This window comes from Siphateles boraxobius, unplaced genomic scaffold (genome assembly GCF_051911475.1).
Source record: "Siphateles boraxobius isolate OS27281-9 unplaced genomic scaffold, OSU_SipBor_1 24, whole genome shotgun sequence".
NCBI lineage: Eukaryota > Metazoa > Chordata > Actinopteri > Cypriniformes > Leuciscidae > Siphateles > Siphateles boraxobius.
This window is the reverse complement of record NW_027508855.1, coordinates 2772750-2790645: the sequence shown is the minus strand read 5'-3', so window position 1 is coordinate 2790645 and position 17896 is coordinate 2772750. Positions and strand designations below refer to the sequence as shown.

Here is a 17896-nt window from a genome sequence, read left to right as displayed (position 1 = left end):
CAAGTAATAACATATGTGTGTGTGTGTAGCATGTGTGAACTATCTCAGAGGACGTCCTTCTATTGTTATTGCCACATATAACCAGCTGTGCAGATCCACCCCACCTCCCCCAGCCAAATCCCTGGATTACTAAAGGGAGTTTGTTTGTTTGTGTGTGTGTGTGTGTGTGTGTGTGTGTGTGTGTGTGTGTGTGTGTGTGTGTGTGTGTTGAGTGAGAAAGAAAGAGGAAAGAAAGAGTGAAGGATAAAGCCTCTCAGCAGTCCTCACACATGACAGAAATGTAGCCCATGCTGACCAAATATGACCATAACTGCAGCACACAGACCATAGAGCAACACTTCATTCCCACTGCAGCAAAATAAGCTAAATTTAAGGTTGACATGAAGGTTTCCCCGGGGATGCTGGTAAAGGTAAAGTAATATCCATCCATTTTTTTAAAACTTTTTTTAGGCCTCTGCCATCTAATTAGATTTATTTAGAAACAGACATGCCTAAAAGCAAGTTCAACCTGGATTTACACACTGTAGAGTGTCAAAACTGATCAATATAATCACATTCTTTATTAAACATCTTCCCCATAATCCTTCCCTTATAGACAGTCCAACAGCAATCCCACTCTCTCTATAACAGTCACCGTACAAGTAATCAGATTAAAATCCCACCGCGTGTGAAATTATGCAGAGGAGATTAACCAGTGGTCAATGGTTGGATTATCCTTATAGTGAGAAGTTATCTGGAGACCTTCGTACTAACGATTATAATTAAAAAGTTGCAAAGTTTCATCTGAATGAATTAAACAAACTCTTTCTCGTTGGTGCAGTGGTTTCATGCATTTCCCTCTCAATGCCTCAGGCAACTGCACACACATATGCACAGAACCCTGAATCTTGTCTTTTCCCCTTCTTTAAATAAGTGCTTTATGCTGTTATAAAGATTTAATTGATTTCCATTACAAGCTATCAGAATTTCATCATACTTTTTGGCTGTATAAATATCTGCAACAGCAGCAATTAATTCTTGTCAGTTTAGGTCTCTAAATAAAATTGAGGTGGTTTTTCTACTCAAGTATAGGCTAAGCTCTATTCTTCTATATAATAATATATGAGCCATAAAAGCAGATGTATCAAATATGATAATCAACAAAAAAAAACTAATTAAAACTAGATATTTTAAAAATATTTTGTCTAACGATTCAATAAACTGTTCAGTTGAAAAAAAAGTTTTTCTGATACTTTTCTTTTCCTTATAATTTTCTTAGCTTTAAATCATATAATGAAAAGAAAATGATCATTGTTAACTTAAAGCCTGACATGAATATGTATATATATATATATATATATATATATATATATATATATATATTCATGTCAGGCTTTACAAGGTTAAAGATACACATTCACTGCAGTTTTTTTTATTGTAGCCTAAATAATAAATAGTTGATTAATAATTACAAAATTATTAGATAAAAAAGCACAAATGTTCAACAGATAGTACGCGAATTGGGACACAGCAAGTGTCTCTAATTCCATATTTTTATGATCCATCCTAAATTAATGTGTTCCAAATTATGTTGAAATGAGCACTTCAAAGATACCCGGATGCTCTAGGAGTTCTTGTTAGAATTCAAAGTGCAGATCCCTGCATCTCTGACGGGTAATAGTGCCCACAACCCCATTGCGTGTTGGATGGGGATTATTTAAAATGAATGTGCGAGACTGATGGGGAAGGGAATTGAAAGATTAATAATCACTGTCCTAACCTGAAGAAAAAACATTCAATGTTTTCCACATTATATATCTGCAACAACATTATTAACTTTTATAAAAGATACCTTTGGACATTAACTTTAATGTATTATTATTAAGGCTTTCAAAGTTGACGCGTTAATGCATGCGATTAACTCAAAATCCTTTAACTTAAATAAATTAATGAACGTCTGAATTAATGAATTAAATTCATGTCACGCAGTTAGACGATCTCATGGGAGTCGGGAGTTTATCACACTGAATCTACAATGGTGCAAGCACCTGTAACTGGTAGGCGGGAATTTCTATTCTAACCCCTTAAAGCAATTTCGCTTCTCTGTTTGTGATCAGATCATTTTAAGCTGCTAAACTCTGGGAAAGTTTTCAGTCAAATTATCCAGTAAGTGAATGCATTCAAACAGTCAGTTCAAAACAGTGCTAATGTAAAGAAAGCCAAGCTTATTACATCAGAGATGGCAGAGGGTCACTCACAGCCAGTGTTTGTTTAGCTTTAAAACACGAGCTCTGTCATATTCTGTCATTGATTCTGAAGAGTGCGAACCATCACGCATCGCGCTGTGTGAAATAAAGACTGAACAGACATCAAAACATCTCACAGCTGTATGGCCAGATGATATGCAAACTACGTTTCTCAGCTGGATAAAGCAAACCAGCTTTCTCGCTAGTAACACTTTGATGGATGATAATTGTAATCAAGGTAAAAAGCTATTCAAAACATCATTCAATGTAAATTTTAATAATTGTAATAATAAATCGCAATTACAATTTCAAGGGAATAATAAACAATTAGGATTTTTGTCATAATCAACTCTCTCGACGCACTGATCGCACATTGTATTTGTGACACATTTCAGTACAATTTACGTAGTTTCCAAACAATCAGGATAAATTTTTTATCTGGCATGTGTATGTTGCTGTGCTTAGTAATTCTGAATGGATCCGTGTAGGCTACTGAAGGCATGTGCAGTCAGGTCTAGGCAGCTGGTTTAGTTGTTGTTGTTGTTTACTTTTGGATGGGGGGGGGGGGGGCATCTCCATCGCAACTTGACATGTCTAAAACTTAAACAAGCTCTAAACAAACTCTTTGCTGTTGCACTGTTCACATACTGTACACTGAATTCTGAAAAGTTTTGTTCTGTAATGTTATTCTTTTCGTGTGTGCTTTGTGCATACATTTATGAATTCTATAATTTGGTCATTAGGTGTGCCTTTGGAGTCTCAACGTGTCCTTTTTTGGAAAGACACCTACATTTTCCATGAAAAAAAAACTTAATTCATTTTTCAATCTGATAGTTTACTTAGCTGGATACAGCAAAGGATGACAAAATAAAAACGTTAACCAAGATAAATGATGTATGCTTCATTTCAAGATAAGTATGTGATTAATCAAGATTATTCGAGATTTAAAAAAATGTAATCCATTGACAGCTCTAATAATACTATTCTCTCCGATATGGCAGTACTTTAAATGAAATTGAAAATGAAGAATTTTAACTGTGACTAGTTGATTGACAGGATACGCATAGCTAAGCAACAGAGCGGTTCATTAAAGTAGTAGCAGCCTATGTTCCAAAGCTTGGCTACTATTCTGCTACACACTCTAATGTATTTTTCTTTACAAAAACAGTACATTCTTTTAGGGCATAGTATAAGTAGGTGAATTGGGATGCAGCTGACTCTCTCTTCTCTTCCGCTGTCTAACCTTAGAGGTGGTCGCCATGGCTAGTGCTGGAACCATGGTGCTTGTTTTCATGTTGCTGTGTCAACAGATGGCTTCAGTGTTTCAGAGGGGCCAGGCAAAAGTTGCTTGATCACTTTTGCGCTCAATCTGATCTCACGCATACACAAAAAACCTCACAAGAACTGGAGCAACCTCTCTGGCAGGTTTTTCAGGTCAAAAAAACTTGAAACGAGTGGTTTGAGGTGTCAAAGATCCGGCATGCTGAAAGAGCAAATATCTGGTCTGCTTGGAGACAAGATTCTAGATCAAAGTTTCCAAAATGGGAACTTCTCCCCAAAGCCCAATCTAACACAGGAATATTTAACTAGCACATGGAGGTCACCTCTAAGGGAGAGTCACGTGACTATCATTTCATGGTACTATAAATTCCCACAGAAGATCCTGTTATTACACATTAAATTGATAGGCCTAGTAGATCACTGACACCTACATTCCTTTTTCTTGCTAAAAAAGGTCCAATCATCCACAAGGTCTTTAAATTCTCCCTGACTACTTTTCATTGGAGCCAGATAATTGTCTTTCCTCTGTTAACCAATTTTCTTTCCTCCTACATTATTATCATAGATGGTAAAACTTTGAAAACAGAAGAACAGAGAAACATAAAATGGTTGTCTTTCATAAAAGGTAAAAATCATTAAAATGGAAAAGAACAAACAAAGCATGGCTGTCTTTTCATTACAGCTCAGATTTGAAACTCTTTATGCTCCATTGCTTTGTATAATTGAGACAAAATTCATAAGAGTTGAACTGAACTCAACAGTATGCTACTGTGTGAAGGGTTTTGGCAGATGAACAGATCTTGAAAACAGATGCAATAGAGAGTTTGGAAAGAAGTGTGGAAAATATTCTGTAGTAAAAGGCACAAGGCTAAAGGCTTATTTTCAGTCAAATTTGGCTAGCAAAAGGACCCGTGTCCACCGACTCTGGTATAGTGATGGATGAAGCAGCGTTTACCAGAGTATGTGAGCGGAGTGGAGCGGCAACGATTTCCCCTCTTTTCCGGGTTCACTCTGATCAGCTCTGATCCGGGTTCACCATTTACCGCTCCTCGCTCACTGATATCAAAAACACCGCTCCGTTTTCGCTCCCTGAGGAAATTGCGGCTAAAGTATTTACAAGTATGCTTTGAATTCTCGCAAAAGTTCTGTTCATAATTTATAGGCCTATTAAATGAAGAAATAAATAAACAATACTATATAATACTGTGTGCAAACTTTTCTTACGACATGATAAGCTTATTATGTGGTTATTATCAGCATTAAAGTTTAAATATCATTGTTGCCTTTTGCACTGCAAATTTTGTTTGGAAAAACAAAAATAACTAAGTTTTCATCAGTTATATTATCTACAGTCGCTACATTTCTTACAGATTTCTGCTCATTTTTAAATCAAATACAGACAGCACTGTAAGATTATATTAGTTTGAATGCATTAGTGAGAGAGCGATTGTGTGTGTGAATAAGTGCTACCTGTTTAAAATGTCCGTTCATCCGATCATATTCAGTAGCCTATCTAGAAGGTAAACAAATTCCTTGAGAACTAGAACCTCCCACTCATGTCCATGATCCAGCCTAACGCAAAATCCAGATAGTGCGGATTCCTATTAGAAAAATGATCCCTGCAAAATTTTAATGAGCAATGGTACATGTGACCGCACCTTTAGTATCAAGACTCAAGTTTGACGAACTTTGGGAAGAGCTGGGTGACAAAAGCATTATATTAGTTTTAATTAGCTCAAATCACACAACAACACATATTGTACCAATATAACCTGTATGTTTAAATGCTGTCCTGAAACTATCATCCCACCAATATAACCTGTATGTTTACTAGCAGTCATGAAACTATCATCCCATGAATGTTTATAATGGAAGCCGCACCTTTCATAACATTAACACAAAACATAAATAAAGGATTTTCACATGCACATACTGCAAAATCAAGAACAGAATGCTATTCATAAGCTGTGCCAAACAAACCAGTTTTTGAAAAAATTATGTCAATTTACTCTTTAAATCTAAATATCTCACACAGAGAAAATTTGACACATCACATCAACTCCCGTGACTTATTCTCACATGGAATAAGTCATATGGCAGACCTGCACCTAGACACGACCAAAAAGCAGCCCTGAATGTTAGCAAAGACCATGTCAACTAGACAATCCTCTGTGAAGGCCTCGTTGACATGACAACCATCAGCACAGATCCTCAGCATAGACCACAAGAACTAAACAGGTCCTCCGCACAGACCCCATAGCCAGCTTCGGCTCCATACCGGTGTGATGAATCCCTCTCCAAGCAAAATGAACTGGATGAATATGTGAAAACTACTGATCCCAATCTGAATTCTGAATTCTGACTTCTGATGCAGCTTGAATCACACAGCGTTCATTCATTGGCCAGAGGAGAACTGGCCCCCCGACTCACCCTGGGTTCTCCAAAGGTTTTTTTCTCCATTCTGTCACCTGATGGAGTTTGGGTTCCTTGCCACTGTCGTCTCGGTGTTGCTTTGTTGTGGACACTTAATATTCAACAATATTTTTGATCTGACTGACGCTGTTATATAAGAACTGAACTGAGCTGGACGATGACAATTATTATTTTTTTACCGCAGAACTGCTTTATAGATGAAACAAAATTAATAACTGATGATCTTTACAACGGAACTGAATTAAGACTGAACTGACTTCAGATGAACAACAGCCAAAATGCATCACTGTAAAGCTGCTTTGAAACAGATTGTATTGTATCTACTGTATAAAGCACTATATAAATAAAGTTAACTTGACTTAACTTGACATGGGGATTCTTAACGTTGAAGAGGTTCATTAGCAAAAGTCCTTACTTCCGGACTCCCTGATACCCCGCATACAGAGTCTGCAGAATCGCTCACAGCACTAAGTTACTTTTTGGATCAGCTGACCACATTACAATCAGAGATGCGGTTATGCCATGCGGCCAAAATGGGCACTTAAATTAAACTGCGAACCAATAAATGGTTATTTATTAGACTCGGTCTCCTCTTCTTTTCCAGAGCAACCCACTGACTGTGAAGAAATTTAAGATAAAGGACAGCAATTGCATAACTGCGTTCTGTAGCCTTCCCTTCCTCCACTCTGACAACCTGAGAAAATAACTGGGTTGCTGAACTGGCACAACTATCGGCTGGAGACCTCGGTAAGGAAATGAGATGGAAGGATTTTCTCTCTTTTTTTCCCCACTTTCTATATTGTTCAGGTGCTGGAGCAAAGTTCACTGTATTGAAGATTAAATCCCTTGAAGGATTTGATGTAAAAAGTAACCGGATGTGACTGTCGGGTGAAAATGCCATTTCTACATTCTTTTGACATCTCATCAGAATAAATATGCAGATACCCATCGCGTTTAAAATGATGGTAAGAATTCTGATGAACTGATCTTCAAACACTTCATCTAGTAAAAGCATTTTTTTCAAAATTCAGCCTGACCTCACCTAAGTGTCAAGAGAGTGAACGAATGGACGTCGGCTGTTTCATCTACTGGGCAGACTGAGCTTTGATATAGACACAGATCAAATACAGATAAATATAGGAGTGGAGACCTTTACACAACTCACCAGCCCTCAAATGCACCCGTAACCAGCCAAGGGGCTACAGAGGAAACCAGTTGTCAAAGAGAACTTTTTCATTGTGGAACTGCGGAGTACCTGATTGGCCGCATGGGTCGTTCACAAATAATAATCATCATAAATAACGGTTACAATACTGCTGTACTGAATCACTTAAAGGGCACCTATTATACCCCTTTTCACAAGACGTAAAAAAAAAATCTCTGATGTCCCCAGAGTGTGTATGTGTAGTTTTAGCTCAAAATACCCAACAGATCATTTTTTACAGCTTGTTTAAATTTTCACTTTTTGGGGCTCAGAAAAAAGCACAGTTTTAGTGTGTATCCCTTTAAATGCAAATGAGCTGTTGCTGCCGGCTCAGAGGGCGGAGCCTCAAGAGCTCATGCTCAGGCTACATTTACACGTGGCTGGCTATTTTCATAAACGGACATTTCACCCTCTCTGTTTTCAAAGACAACATTGTGCATACCTGTCAGTTTTCAGAAAATTGTTCGTTTACACAAACCCATGTATATATGCCATCAAGAGCATGTCAAACCTGTAGGTGGCAGTGTAACGAGAAGCTCAAGCCCACGTTAGCCAATCAGAATACCGAAAATAGCAACAACAGCAACGAATCACTTCCTCTTTTGAACAAAGAGGTTGTGCTTTTGACGCAGATGCAAGTTGTCACATACTGTGATGTCGGCTGCCTAAAACTGAGTTTTTCTCAGTTTACATGCAAACGTGCAAACAAAGTTTTCCAAAATCTCCACTCTGGCTGGAGTTTTTAGAAAGAATCAATATAAGAAGTGCGCATTAAAGTCTTATCCATAAACTCACTATCTTCACTCTCTCACTTTCATTATCATCAATATACACAGCGAAGTACACAAAACACTCGTTACAACTAACAGTAAACAAATATATATACACACCTTTTCAGTGGGTGCTTAATAAACTGGTAAACTTTAAATATGTAAAACAACTCGATGAGCTGTCATAAAGTGCGCACTCTCACTTTTATTTCTGCCATGATCAGTAACGTTGGGCCTGTCGCTCCGGAGACTGTAAGCTTGATCACGAACAGTTGTACTGATGCAGTGTGCATTCTTACATTTTATTACAAAACACCTCAATCGCTTAGAAGAAGACATTCTTGTCTACAGCTGCTCCAGCATGGAAACTATGACGGACTGTGTCCAGCTCACTCAGGATCTACGCTAAAACTGCGGTGTCAATCAACAGTCGTGGGAGAGGCTTGTGCAAAAGTACGTCACACTGCACCGAATTTAAGAACGGCTTGTTCTCAGATAGTGCTTATGATTTATGGGAATTTAAAAAAAGCACTAGGTGGATTTTTATCATTATAGAGTGGTTGTGTACACACACTGCCAACACACATTTATGTTAAAACACCATGTATGAATTTTGCATAATAGGTGCCCTGTGACATAGGTAATGTGACAATTAAGTGGCTGTCGGCAATTTCACACATACAGCTTTTTGAATAAATTTAAAATACATTTTTCTGTTTTCTGGTCAGGAATCAGGACTATCCGAGTGGATGACTAATTTTCCATTCACTCGGATAGAGAAGCTCTCTGATTTTTGTGTTTCAGAAAAGTGTAAATGATAGTAATATGGACAAAACATACAGACAATGCATGTGAGAATCACAGATGTGGTACATTTGCTGGAAAAAGTAATTTGTCAATTTAATGGGTTTAATGTGTGAAAGTGGCTGGTGACATTTTTTGCTAAATCTCTGCGTTTAGGACAGCCATTAAAAATACTCTCATTTACACTGATTAACTGAGAAAAAAAGTGCAAATTTGGTTCCTTGAGATAAAGCCCCTGAGGAGGCGGTAGACTGAGGCCTGTCATGTGTAATACTCACTGCAGAGCAGATTTCTGGGAGGAGAGTGAGTGTGTGGTTGTTACACAAGAACCTGCATCCCCTGACACCCTAACACCCACACATTCACTAACAAGTAGTCAGGCCATGATATTATGCCCACACACACTCGCACAGCCTAAAAATACTCTTACACATGTATAAACATGCAAGGAGCAATGAAAACACATGCATATGTATATACAAAACCTCCTACATATGTTGCTACACCGTTTTGTCTCAAGATAAAATTTAACTACTCACCCCTTGCCTGCAGGCCTGTTCGTTGAGTGCCCGCACCCAGGCTCTCTGCCAGTGCTCCCTGAACGACTTGAACACAAAGAGCGAAGACAAAAGCCCCTTGACACCTGCCTCAGTGTCAGTCCCAGCCCCATCTCGCCTCAGCCTCAAGAGGGAACCCCACACACCGCCCGTCAGTGTCTGGTGAGTGAGACTCAAGGGCAACCGCCACGGGGTCTCCCTCTTGTCCTGGACCCTGGACCACCTAGGGCGAAGCAACCCCACTGAGAACTGAACAAGCCAGGCTAGTACAACCAGCAGTGAGGCGCAGAAGAGCGCCACCTGAACCAGCCAGCTCATGTCCTGGAAAGTCATCATATCACTGATCACTTCAGTCTCATTTTTAAGAAGGGTTGAAAATCTTGACTCACGAAGATTGGAAATCTGGAAAAAAGGGTATAGAGAAACAGAGAGTAAGTAGACTGGAAAAAGACCAGATGCAGGGATAACCAGCCATACAGCAACAACAAGATATGTTCCCAACATCTCATAGGAAACACGGACATCTTAAAGCGACAGTTCACTCAAAAATTAAAACTGTCATTTACTCACTCTCAGCTTCTTCTAAGCACGTAAGGGGCCATTCACACATAATGTGTTTTTGCGTTTAAAAACACAGGAAGCCATGGTAGTGGACTGAAAAAATGAAACTCATTCTTATTAAGAAATTCATTCTTATTCACAGATGGGAAAATCAGCTATTGTTTTTTTTTCCCTATTTACATATATATCATATACTTGGCCAATTTTTTTCTACCAAACTATATATATATATATATATATATATATATATATATACATATACATATATGTATAGCAGTGATGCTGCTTATAACTGGTTTTATTGCCAAACAAGTTACTATCACAATTTGCGCTCTACCAAATGGTTACCAAGGGTTAAAAGTCATGTTCTTATCGGAGATTTACAAGTGCATGTCTCCTGTTAGTATCTGTGCTTAAAAGTTTAAACAATTAAGCAAACTGACTAAGCATTTCGGTGAAAGTGTGACATTCAATGCCTGTCCTGAAACCGGAGAAGTGCCTAACTTCTTCCAGAAAACTAACTCAGATCGGTTGCACAGTCTAGTCTTGTGTGAAGCCTGTCTCATACAAACTCGCTCCGATTCTGTCACATTACTGGCAGCCCAGCAGCGATGATAGCAGCTGTGTTCTGGGTCAGTGCTGCATTGCAACGTCGAGCTTAGCTCATCATGACCCAATCTAGCGATTCATTTACATTCCCTTCTTTTTGACAGCTATTCTAAGATTGTAATTATACAGCGTATAATGGCGTTCATTTCAAACCATGTATGTTTACGTCCCCTCAATGTTTACCATTTGAATAGCTATTTCAAACCCTACCTAGACAGAATTTTTGTGCATCTGATTCAGTTCAGTCAGTTCAGCTGAGTCTAAACGCGCCTACGATTAACAAAAATGCTGCACGCGCATTCGACGCCGAATGTTCCCATTATTTGAAAGAAAAATCAACAGAAAGGAATGGTTACCGAACAGATGAGAAACGCCGTCTTTGAAAGCCGACTAGCTACAGAACACCAGCTCAATGGCTACATCATTTCTTCGTATTTCCAGCACCAGTCTTCAGGTCCGAGCATCTTCCACAAACCTGTGTTGATTGGTACATGACCTCCGTTACGTGAATATTTAGCATGCTACATAAAACCGCACATTTCTTATGTCCAATGCTAACAACGCAAGATAAATGTGCCCCCCTCCCACCGTCGGTGTCGGATGGTATGTAATGGTAATGCGCAAGAACAGAACAGTCGAGCTGTCAAATAGTGTAGCAACACAAACCCACACTTGCACGTATTTAAAGAGACACGCACACTTTTAGGGTTGTCGAAACTGCGCACGCGCCACGCGCACATTCCCTGCTCTTAAAGCATGAAGTCCAGCTCTACCTCTCTGGATGTAATGGGTGGCGCTTAACCTGTATTAGGTGTAGCCTTTTTTTTACTGTCTATGGGTATAGCCAGGACTATGGTAAGGGTTAGGATTATTATGTGTGGCTGAACTCCACCAATTACGCGCAGAGCTGGACTGACGTTTATGCATGTGTTTATGAGGCTAATTATGTCATAAAGATAGCGTTATGTTCTTTTTGTCATTACTTTGAAATAAAATTGTAATCCACTTTTTTTCTTAGACTAATTGTGTTTATTGAGTAGATTGTAGAATGCGTACTGTGCGTAGTGTTTTAGACAGTTCTAATTTTGTAAAACTAAATCCCCAAACCTCTGTAAAAGCCCAAAATTTTGTTTTTGGTGACACTTTTCATATTACTTTTATAATTATTTTATTACTATTCCTTGCAAAAATGTACATTAATACATTTTTTTATTTATTTTTCAATGAATATGTTATTTATTTGAATTATTTGATATTTATTTGAACTCAAAATCAATTGCTTGTAAGATTATTTTATGATGTAATAGTAATATAATATTATATATAATATATAGTATAATACACTTTAGTTCATTTCAGAATTTCATATACAGGGTTGTTATATTGCTATTAAAATAGAGTGAGCATAACCTGCGATATCCCTGCTCCAAGGCCTTGTCTAACATTTCTTATAATACTCACACCTCAAAATGAAATGTTTTTGTATGTTTGTTGTTTGTTTTGAAGAAACTGTCAAAACAAACAATGAACATTTTATCAAAATATAGAATTACAGAATTCCATTTTGGCAAATAGTAAAATTAATGGATATAACAGTGTAAATAGATGTTTTAGAAAGACCAAATAATAAAAATACGGATTACTATTATTATTGTTGTTCCTAAACGGAAAATGGTACTTTTACCGTCTTTCTCTTTTTGTTTCCGGTTGTGTTACAACTGCAAAGGTTCGACTGAAACCAAGATAATAAAAATATATATTTATATATTTCCCCAATAAACCACCTACCTGGTCACTAACGTGTATTTAGCAACCTTACGCTTTAAAGCTTTTGCTGTCGTACCAACATCTTATAAGTGTATAATAAGCGAGTCCTATTACGGCGGACGGATTATGTTGACGGAAGTAGACGTGGATTTTGTGACGAGATCAGAGCTAAACATACACTGTAAACTGACATGTATATCACGTTTTGATGTAAAAGCGTTTTACATTATTCCAACGAGTAACTAGTAACTCATAACCTGAACCGGTAGTTATTTGGGCTGGGTTCTTATTCTAGATCGCCTGGAATTTACCTTATGGAAATTCAGCTGTCAACGTCAAGTCAATGAACTGCCATTCATTGATTCAGTGCTTTTGTATAAAAACGGTTCGGTCGTTTCGAAAAGAAGCCAATGTCATTTATGCGCGCGCTTTTATGCAGTGGTGTATACTGAAATGTGATCTATAGTTGTATTTGAAATGTAGTTAAATTATTTGTCAAACTCGAAACATGCTCAATTAATGTCAGCTTCACTATGAATATACATAAATGTATTGAAAGTTGCTGATAGGAAGCGAACTCTGTTTTCAACGGGATTTGTCGAAATATAACTACTTGTATAATACAGTAAATACAGTGTATTGCAATTTTATAGAGTGTTAGTCAATGGAGAAGATGTCTCCAATTCCTGTCTTTCCTCTCATCATCAACTCTTGTATGTCTGCACTGGGGTGCATTGCAACAGTCAAGCTTATTCCTGCTTTTAAGGATCATTTCATATCTGCGAGACTATATGGCATGGACCTAAATAAAACCATAAAGAAAGAGGTGTAAGTGATTGATTTTCTTTACTTATATTATTGTGCATATAAAAGTATGCATTGCAATTTGATGTCTAAAACCTGCATTTATTTTTCTCTCCTCATTAACCAGACCTGAATCACAAGGTGTAATCAGTGGCACAGTCTTCCTCATCATTCTCTTCCTCTTCATCCCTGTCCCCTTCCTCCAGTGCTTTATGGGAGAGAAGTGTCAACGCTTCCCTCACAACGAGGTGAGCTAATGATTCCCTAATCATAAATAATAAACATTTCAAGAACTCATCAAAAGTTTGAGGTCAGTAAAAATATGTTGAAAGTTGTATTTCTTTCTCAGAAAATATTTCTATTTAAAATAAATGCTGTTCTTTTGAAGTTTCTATTCACAAAGAATCCTGATAAAATGTATCATGAATGCCACAAAAACCAAGCAACACAACTGTTATTAACATCTATAATAATAATAAGAAGAAATTATTCTTGAGCAGCAGATTAGCATAATTAGAATGATTTCTAAAGGAGTAATGTTGCTGAAAATTCAGCTTTGCCATCACAGGAATAAATTACATTTAAAAAACAGTAAAAAAAGAAAAAAACAGTTGTAAATTTGAATAATTTGTCCACGATATAACTGTTTTTACTATATTTTTCAAATAAATGCAGCCTAGGTAAACATAACAAACTTCTTAATGACCCAGAACTTTTTTTTCACAAGTTGTGTGTTTTTAGGCAAAAATGATATGGCAAACTAATTTGAACCTTGGCCTCTAATGACCTTGATACCAGAGAAACTTCACAGCCATACATACAGTGGGAAAATCATGCATTAGTGGACATGTGCAACCTTGCTGAATAATGTAGCCAAATATACATGTAATAAAATGGCATTCATTCTGTTGCGAGGTATCTATTGAAGTACTATGGTATTACTATGTGATACCATCACTGTGATATTTGTGCACTACAGTATTCCAAAATTTCCTGTACTGACATGTTTTTACTTTTTTTTTTTTTGTCTCCTCTTGATCAATGATATGTCCATGTTAGTTTGTGCAACTGATTGGTGCGTTGTTAGCCATCTGCTGCATGATATTCCTGGGTTTTGCTGATGATGTTCTGAACCTACGATGGAGACACAAGCTACTGCTGCCCACTATGGCCTCCCTGCCTCTACTCATGGTCTACTTTACTAACTTTGGCAACACTGTCATTGTCGTGCCCAAACCTTTCCGTGTCCTACTGGGGATGCATCTGGACTTGGGTTAGTTTGACGGTCATATAGTATGCTTAAATGTCTGGTGCTCTGTATTGACACAGAGAGGTTGATTTTATTGCCCTTTTTTTGATATGTAGGATATGTTGTTGATATTCTAAGAAGTTGTTTATATGCGTTTCAGGCATTCTGTATTATGTGTATATGGGAATGTTGGCTGTGTTCTGCACAAATGCCATCAACATCTTGGCCGGTATCAATGGCATTGAGTCTGGACAAGCTCTCTTCATATCTGGCTCCATCATTGTCTTTAATTTACAGGAGCTCAATGGTGAGAGGAGGGCCTATTTTCAACATATTTGATCAGTTTTTCCACATAGATTCAAAACCATTTTAAAATATGTATAATTTATATATATGTGTATATAAATTATATATATGTGTATGTGTATATACACACACACACACACACACACACACACACACACACACACACACACACACACACACACACACACACACACACACCATCACTGGTAAAAATTTTGGAATAATTAAGATTTTTTTTAATGTTCACCCAGCCTGCATTTATATGATAAAAAAAATGCAATACAACTGTGATATTGTGAAATATTATTACAGTTTAAAATATTTGTTGTTATGTGAATATATTTTAAAATGTTATTCATCCCTGTGATGCACCAAATCAGCATATTATAATGATTTCTGATGGATCATGTGACACTGAGGACTGGTGTAGTGATGCTGAAAATTCAGCTTTGCCATAAATTACATTTAACAGTTATTATAAATTGGAATAATATAAAAGTTTTTTAAAAAGATGAAACATTTTGAACTATTCCAAACTTTTGACTATAATATATATAGAAATGATTTTTAAGTTCTTGTTCAAAGCTCACTGACATTGCTTGAGTTTATTTAAATAAGTCTGCACTGCAGCTATATTCTCTCTCTCTTTGAATTATTAAATTGATTTTTGATTAACGTTTCTCTTTCAGGAGACTACAGGGATGACCATGTTTTCTCTTTGTATTTCATGATTCCCTTTTTCTTCACCACATTAGCCCTCTTCTACCACAACTGGTTTGTAAAAACTATTGTTTTTTTATTATCTTTACCTGTAAAATATGCTTTAGTTTAAGACAGGCCTTTAAAATACTGTACTCTATAAGTTATTAGGTTTGACTATCAACACTGATAAAAATCTTAACCTCAACCACTTTTGTTTTTGAACAAATAATAAACCTCTACTTTGAATACCTCTCAGGTACCCTTCCTCTGTGTTTGTGGGAGACACGTTCTGTTACTTTGCTGGAATGACGTTTGCAGTGGTGGGAATACTCGGACACTTTAGTAAGACCATGCTGCTTTTCTTCATCCCCCAAGTCATCAACTTCATTTACTCCCTACCTCAGCTGTTTCACATTATTCCCTGCCCCAGACATCGCCTTCCTAGGTGAGTTTTTACACTAACATTTTAAAATAATACTATAACGAATATTCTTTTTTTTATTCGCAGTGGAATTTAATTTGACCTAAAATTCTCATAAGTTCTTTGTAATCAAAGTCTACATGCATTACAGTTATAATATAGACAGCGTTTCCTAAGCATTTACACCATAGATAAAGCAAAAGGAAATGGTTTTGAGAGCTTGACCTCTAAAATTTATTAATGCAGGTTACAGCCTGACACAGGAAAACTTGGCATGAGCTATTCTAAGTTCAAACAGAAGGACCTAGGCAAATTAGGACAACTTATTCTGAAGGTAAAAACACACGTCACTATCAGTATTTATCATTATAAATGGGTTTAGGAATGTTGTTGATGGCCAACAAAAGATCTAGGAGCACATCCTATTTGGTATTCCCTGTATAAAATGATGTTTGAATGTGATTTCCTCTTTTATCCTGCAGGTGGCAGAAATGTTATGGCTTCTGGATGTGCGTAGAGGGCTAGAAGAAGATGATGAGTTTATTGAGTGTAACAACATGACCCTTATCAACCTGGTTCTAAAAGTACTGGGACCTACCCATGAGAGAAACCTTACTGCAATCATGCTGTTAATACAGGTGAATCCCTAGTTCAGATGTAATGTGCAATTATTTCAATTCAAAGTGGTTTGAAAAAGTAATGAAGGTAGTGATATATTACAACCTCACTAAAGTATGACAAAGGATCATCAGTAGTTCAATGTTATTTGGTTATTCAAAGGCCCCCTACCCTTAAAGGCATAAAATGCAGTTTAAAGTGCTTTGCATAAAAATTATATAGTCAAATATCAACAGCAACATCACATCCAATAAAAACTCGCATCAAACATAAGGGATAAATGCAACACATACAGTATAAAATACTAAAACATATGAAGGACAAACATAAAAGTAATCACCTTCAACACAAAATACAATTTATTACAAGTATAATTCAGAGTAACTAATTAAATTCCAAAGTAAAAAGATATGTTTTTAACTTTATTTTTTAATATACTGAGTGTACTAGCTTCCCTAATATCTGATGGTAGTGTATTCCACAGTTTTTGCTGCATAATTTGCTAAGGCCGCATCACCGATTTTCTTTGGTCTATAGCTAGGAACCTATAAACCTGCATTAGATGTTCTTAATGTTCTTCAAAGGAGACTGTTGTTTTGGTAGATTTAAATAACATTATAGTTCTTACTATATTTCTTTCTTAGGTCTTGGGGAGTGCTGTAGCGTTTGGAATCCGGTATCACCTTGTGCGTCTGTTCTACGACGTCTAGAAAACTTGCGATCCTGAGAGACTTTACAACCTGCTGCTTTCATTTGGAGAACAAACTATCAACAGATTTTTTTTAATGGTTACTATACTGCCTGTCACCTATAAATGATGGAATCTAATTACAATACAGTGTATTTCAGCACTTCTGTCTATATATCTGCATGTGAAGGGACAGTCTACACATATGCCCTTAATTTTCATTGGGACAGGAAGGCTCATGCATAAGGATTTACAATAATTTGGGGGTGACTTGAAAAGCAGAGGGTTCTATTTTGAAAGATTATGTGAAACACTTACATTCAGGGACATTTTAGGCAATTGGTGACATTTTTGAGAGCATTTCTGAAAGATTACTTGATATATGTACTTATATTTTTCTGTGTCAGATGATCTAATATTATGCCTTTGAATCATTTGAATAAACCAATGTGACAAATGGACCACACTAGCTTCTTGAGAGAAAAATATTAATTTTGTGTACTGTTTTTGTACAGTATTCAGACATATCCAAACACAGTATCAAACATAACCCAAACATTAACACTAATCCTTATTTGTAGTAACCTAACATGGGTTTTGTCTGTTTTTTAAATGTTAAGGGCTTCCAAATTTGACGATCCCTTCCTAAAATACAAAGGTAGCTTTTTATTTTCATGTATAAAAATCTTTTTATACTGTGCGAGTTTAGTAAGAGTGTTATTGGAATGACAACGTATTGTTTCCAAAATTAAATAATGGCTTTTTATTTGTCATTGAATTAAAATTATAGCAAATTGGCAACATATTGTTTCCAAATTAAATAATTGCCTTTTATTTGTCATTGAATTAAAATGACAGCAAATTGTGTAAATATTATTTGGAAAAAAATATTAACTA

General features: G+C 36.7%; 2 protein-coding genes across 4 annotated transcripts in view; one reads left to right on the top strand and one right to left on the bottom strand.

Annotated features, from left to right (window-relative positions):
• The window catches only part of c2cd2l (c2cd2 like), a 38169-nt gene extending 27047 nt beyond the window's left edge, over nt 1-11122 (bottom strand). For 2 of the 3 annotated variants that reach the window (XM_077240820.1, XM_077240821.1), the window contains exons 1-2: nt 10801-11122; nt 9257-9676 (exon numbers count right to left, since the gene is read on the bottom strand). In XM_077240820.1, the coding sequence (XP_077096935.1) occupies nt 9257-9610 (354 nt within the window). In that variant the 5' untranslated portion in view covers nt 9611-9676; nt 10801-11122. The remainder of the gene's footprint in view (nt 1-9256; nt 9677-10800) is intronic. The other variant, XR_013206827.1, reaches the window with a different exon arrangement.
• Nucleotides 11123-12158: 1036 nt separating this feature from the next.
• Nucleotides 12159-17460, top strand: dpagt1 (dolichyl-phosphate (UDP-N-acetylglucosamine) N-acetylglucosaminephosphotransferase 1 (GlcNAc-1-P transferase)). Its single transcript, XM_077240750.1, has 9 exons — nt 12159-13039; nt 13143-13263; nt 14075-14288; nt 14425-14571; nt 15260-15344; nt 15529-15717; nt 15940-16027; nt 16176-16331; nt 16956-17460. Exons 1-9 carry the CDS (start codon nt 12876-12878, stop codon nt 17019-17021), a joined length of 1230 nt encoding a protein of 409 aa, XP_077096865.1. The 5' UTR covers nt 12159-12875; the 3' UTR covers nt 17022-17460.
• Nucleotides 17461-17896: the final 436 nt, after the last annotated feature.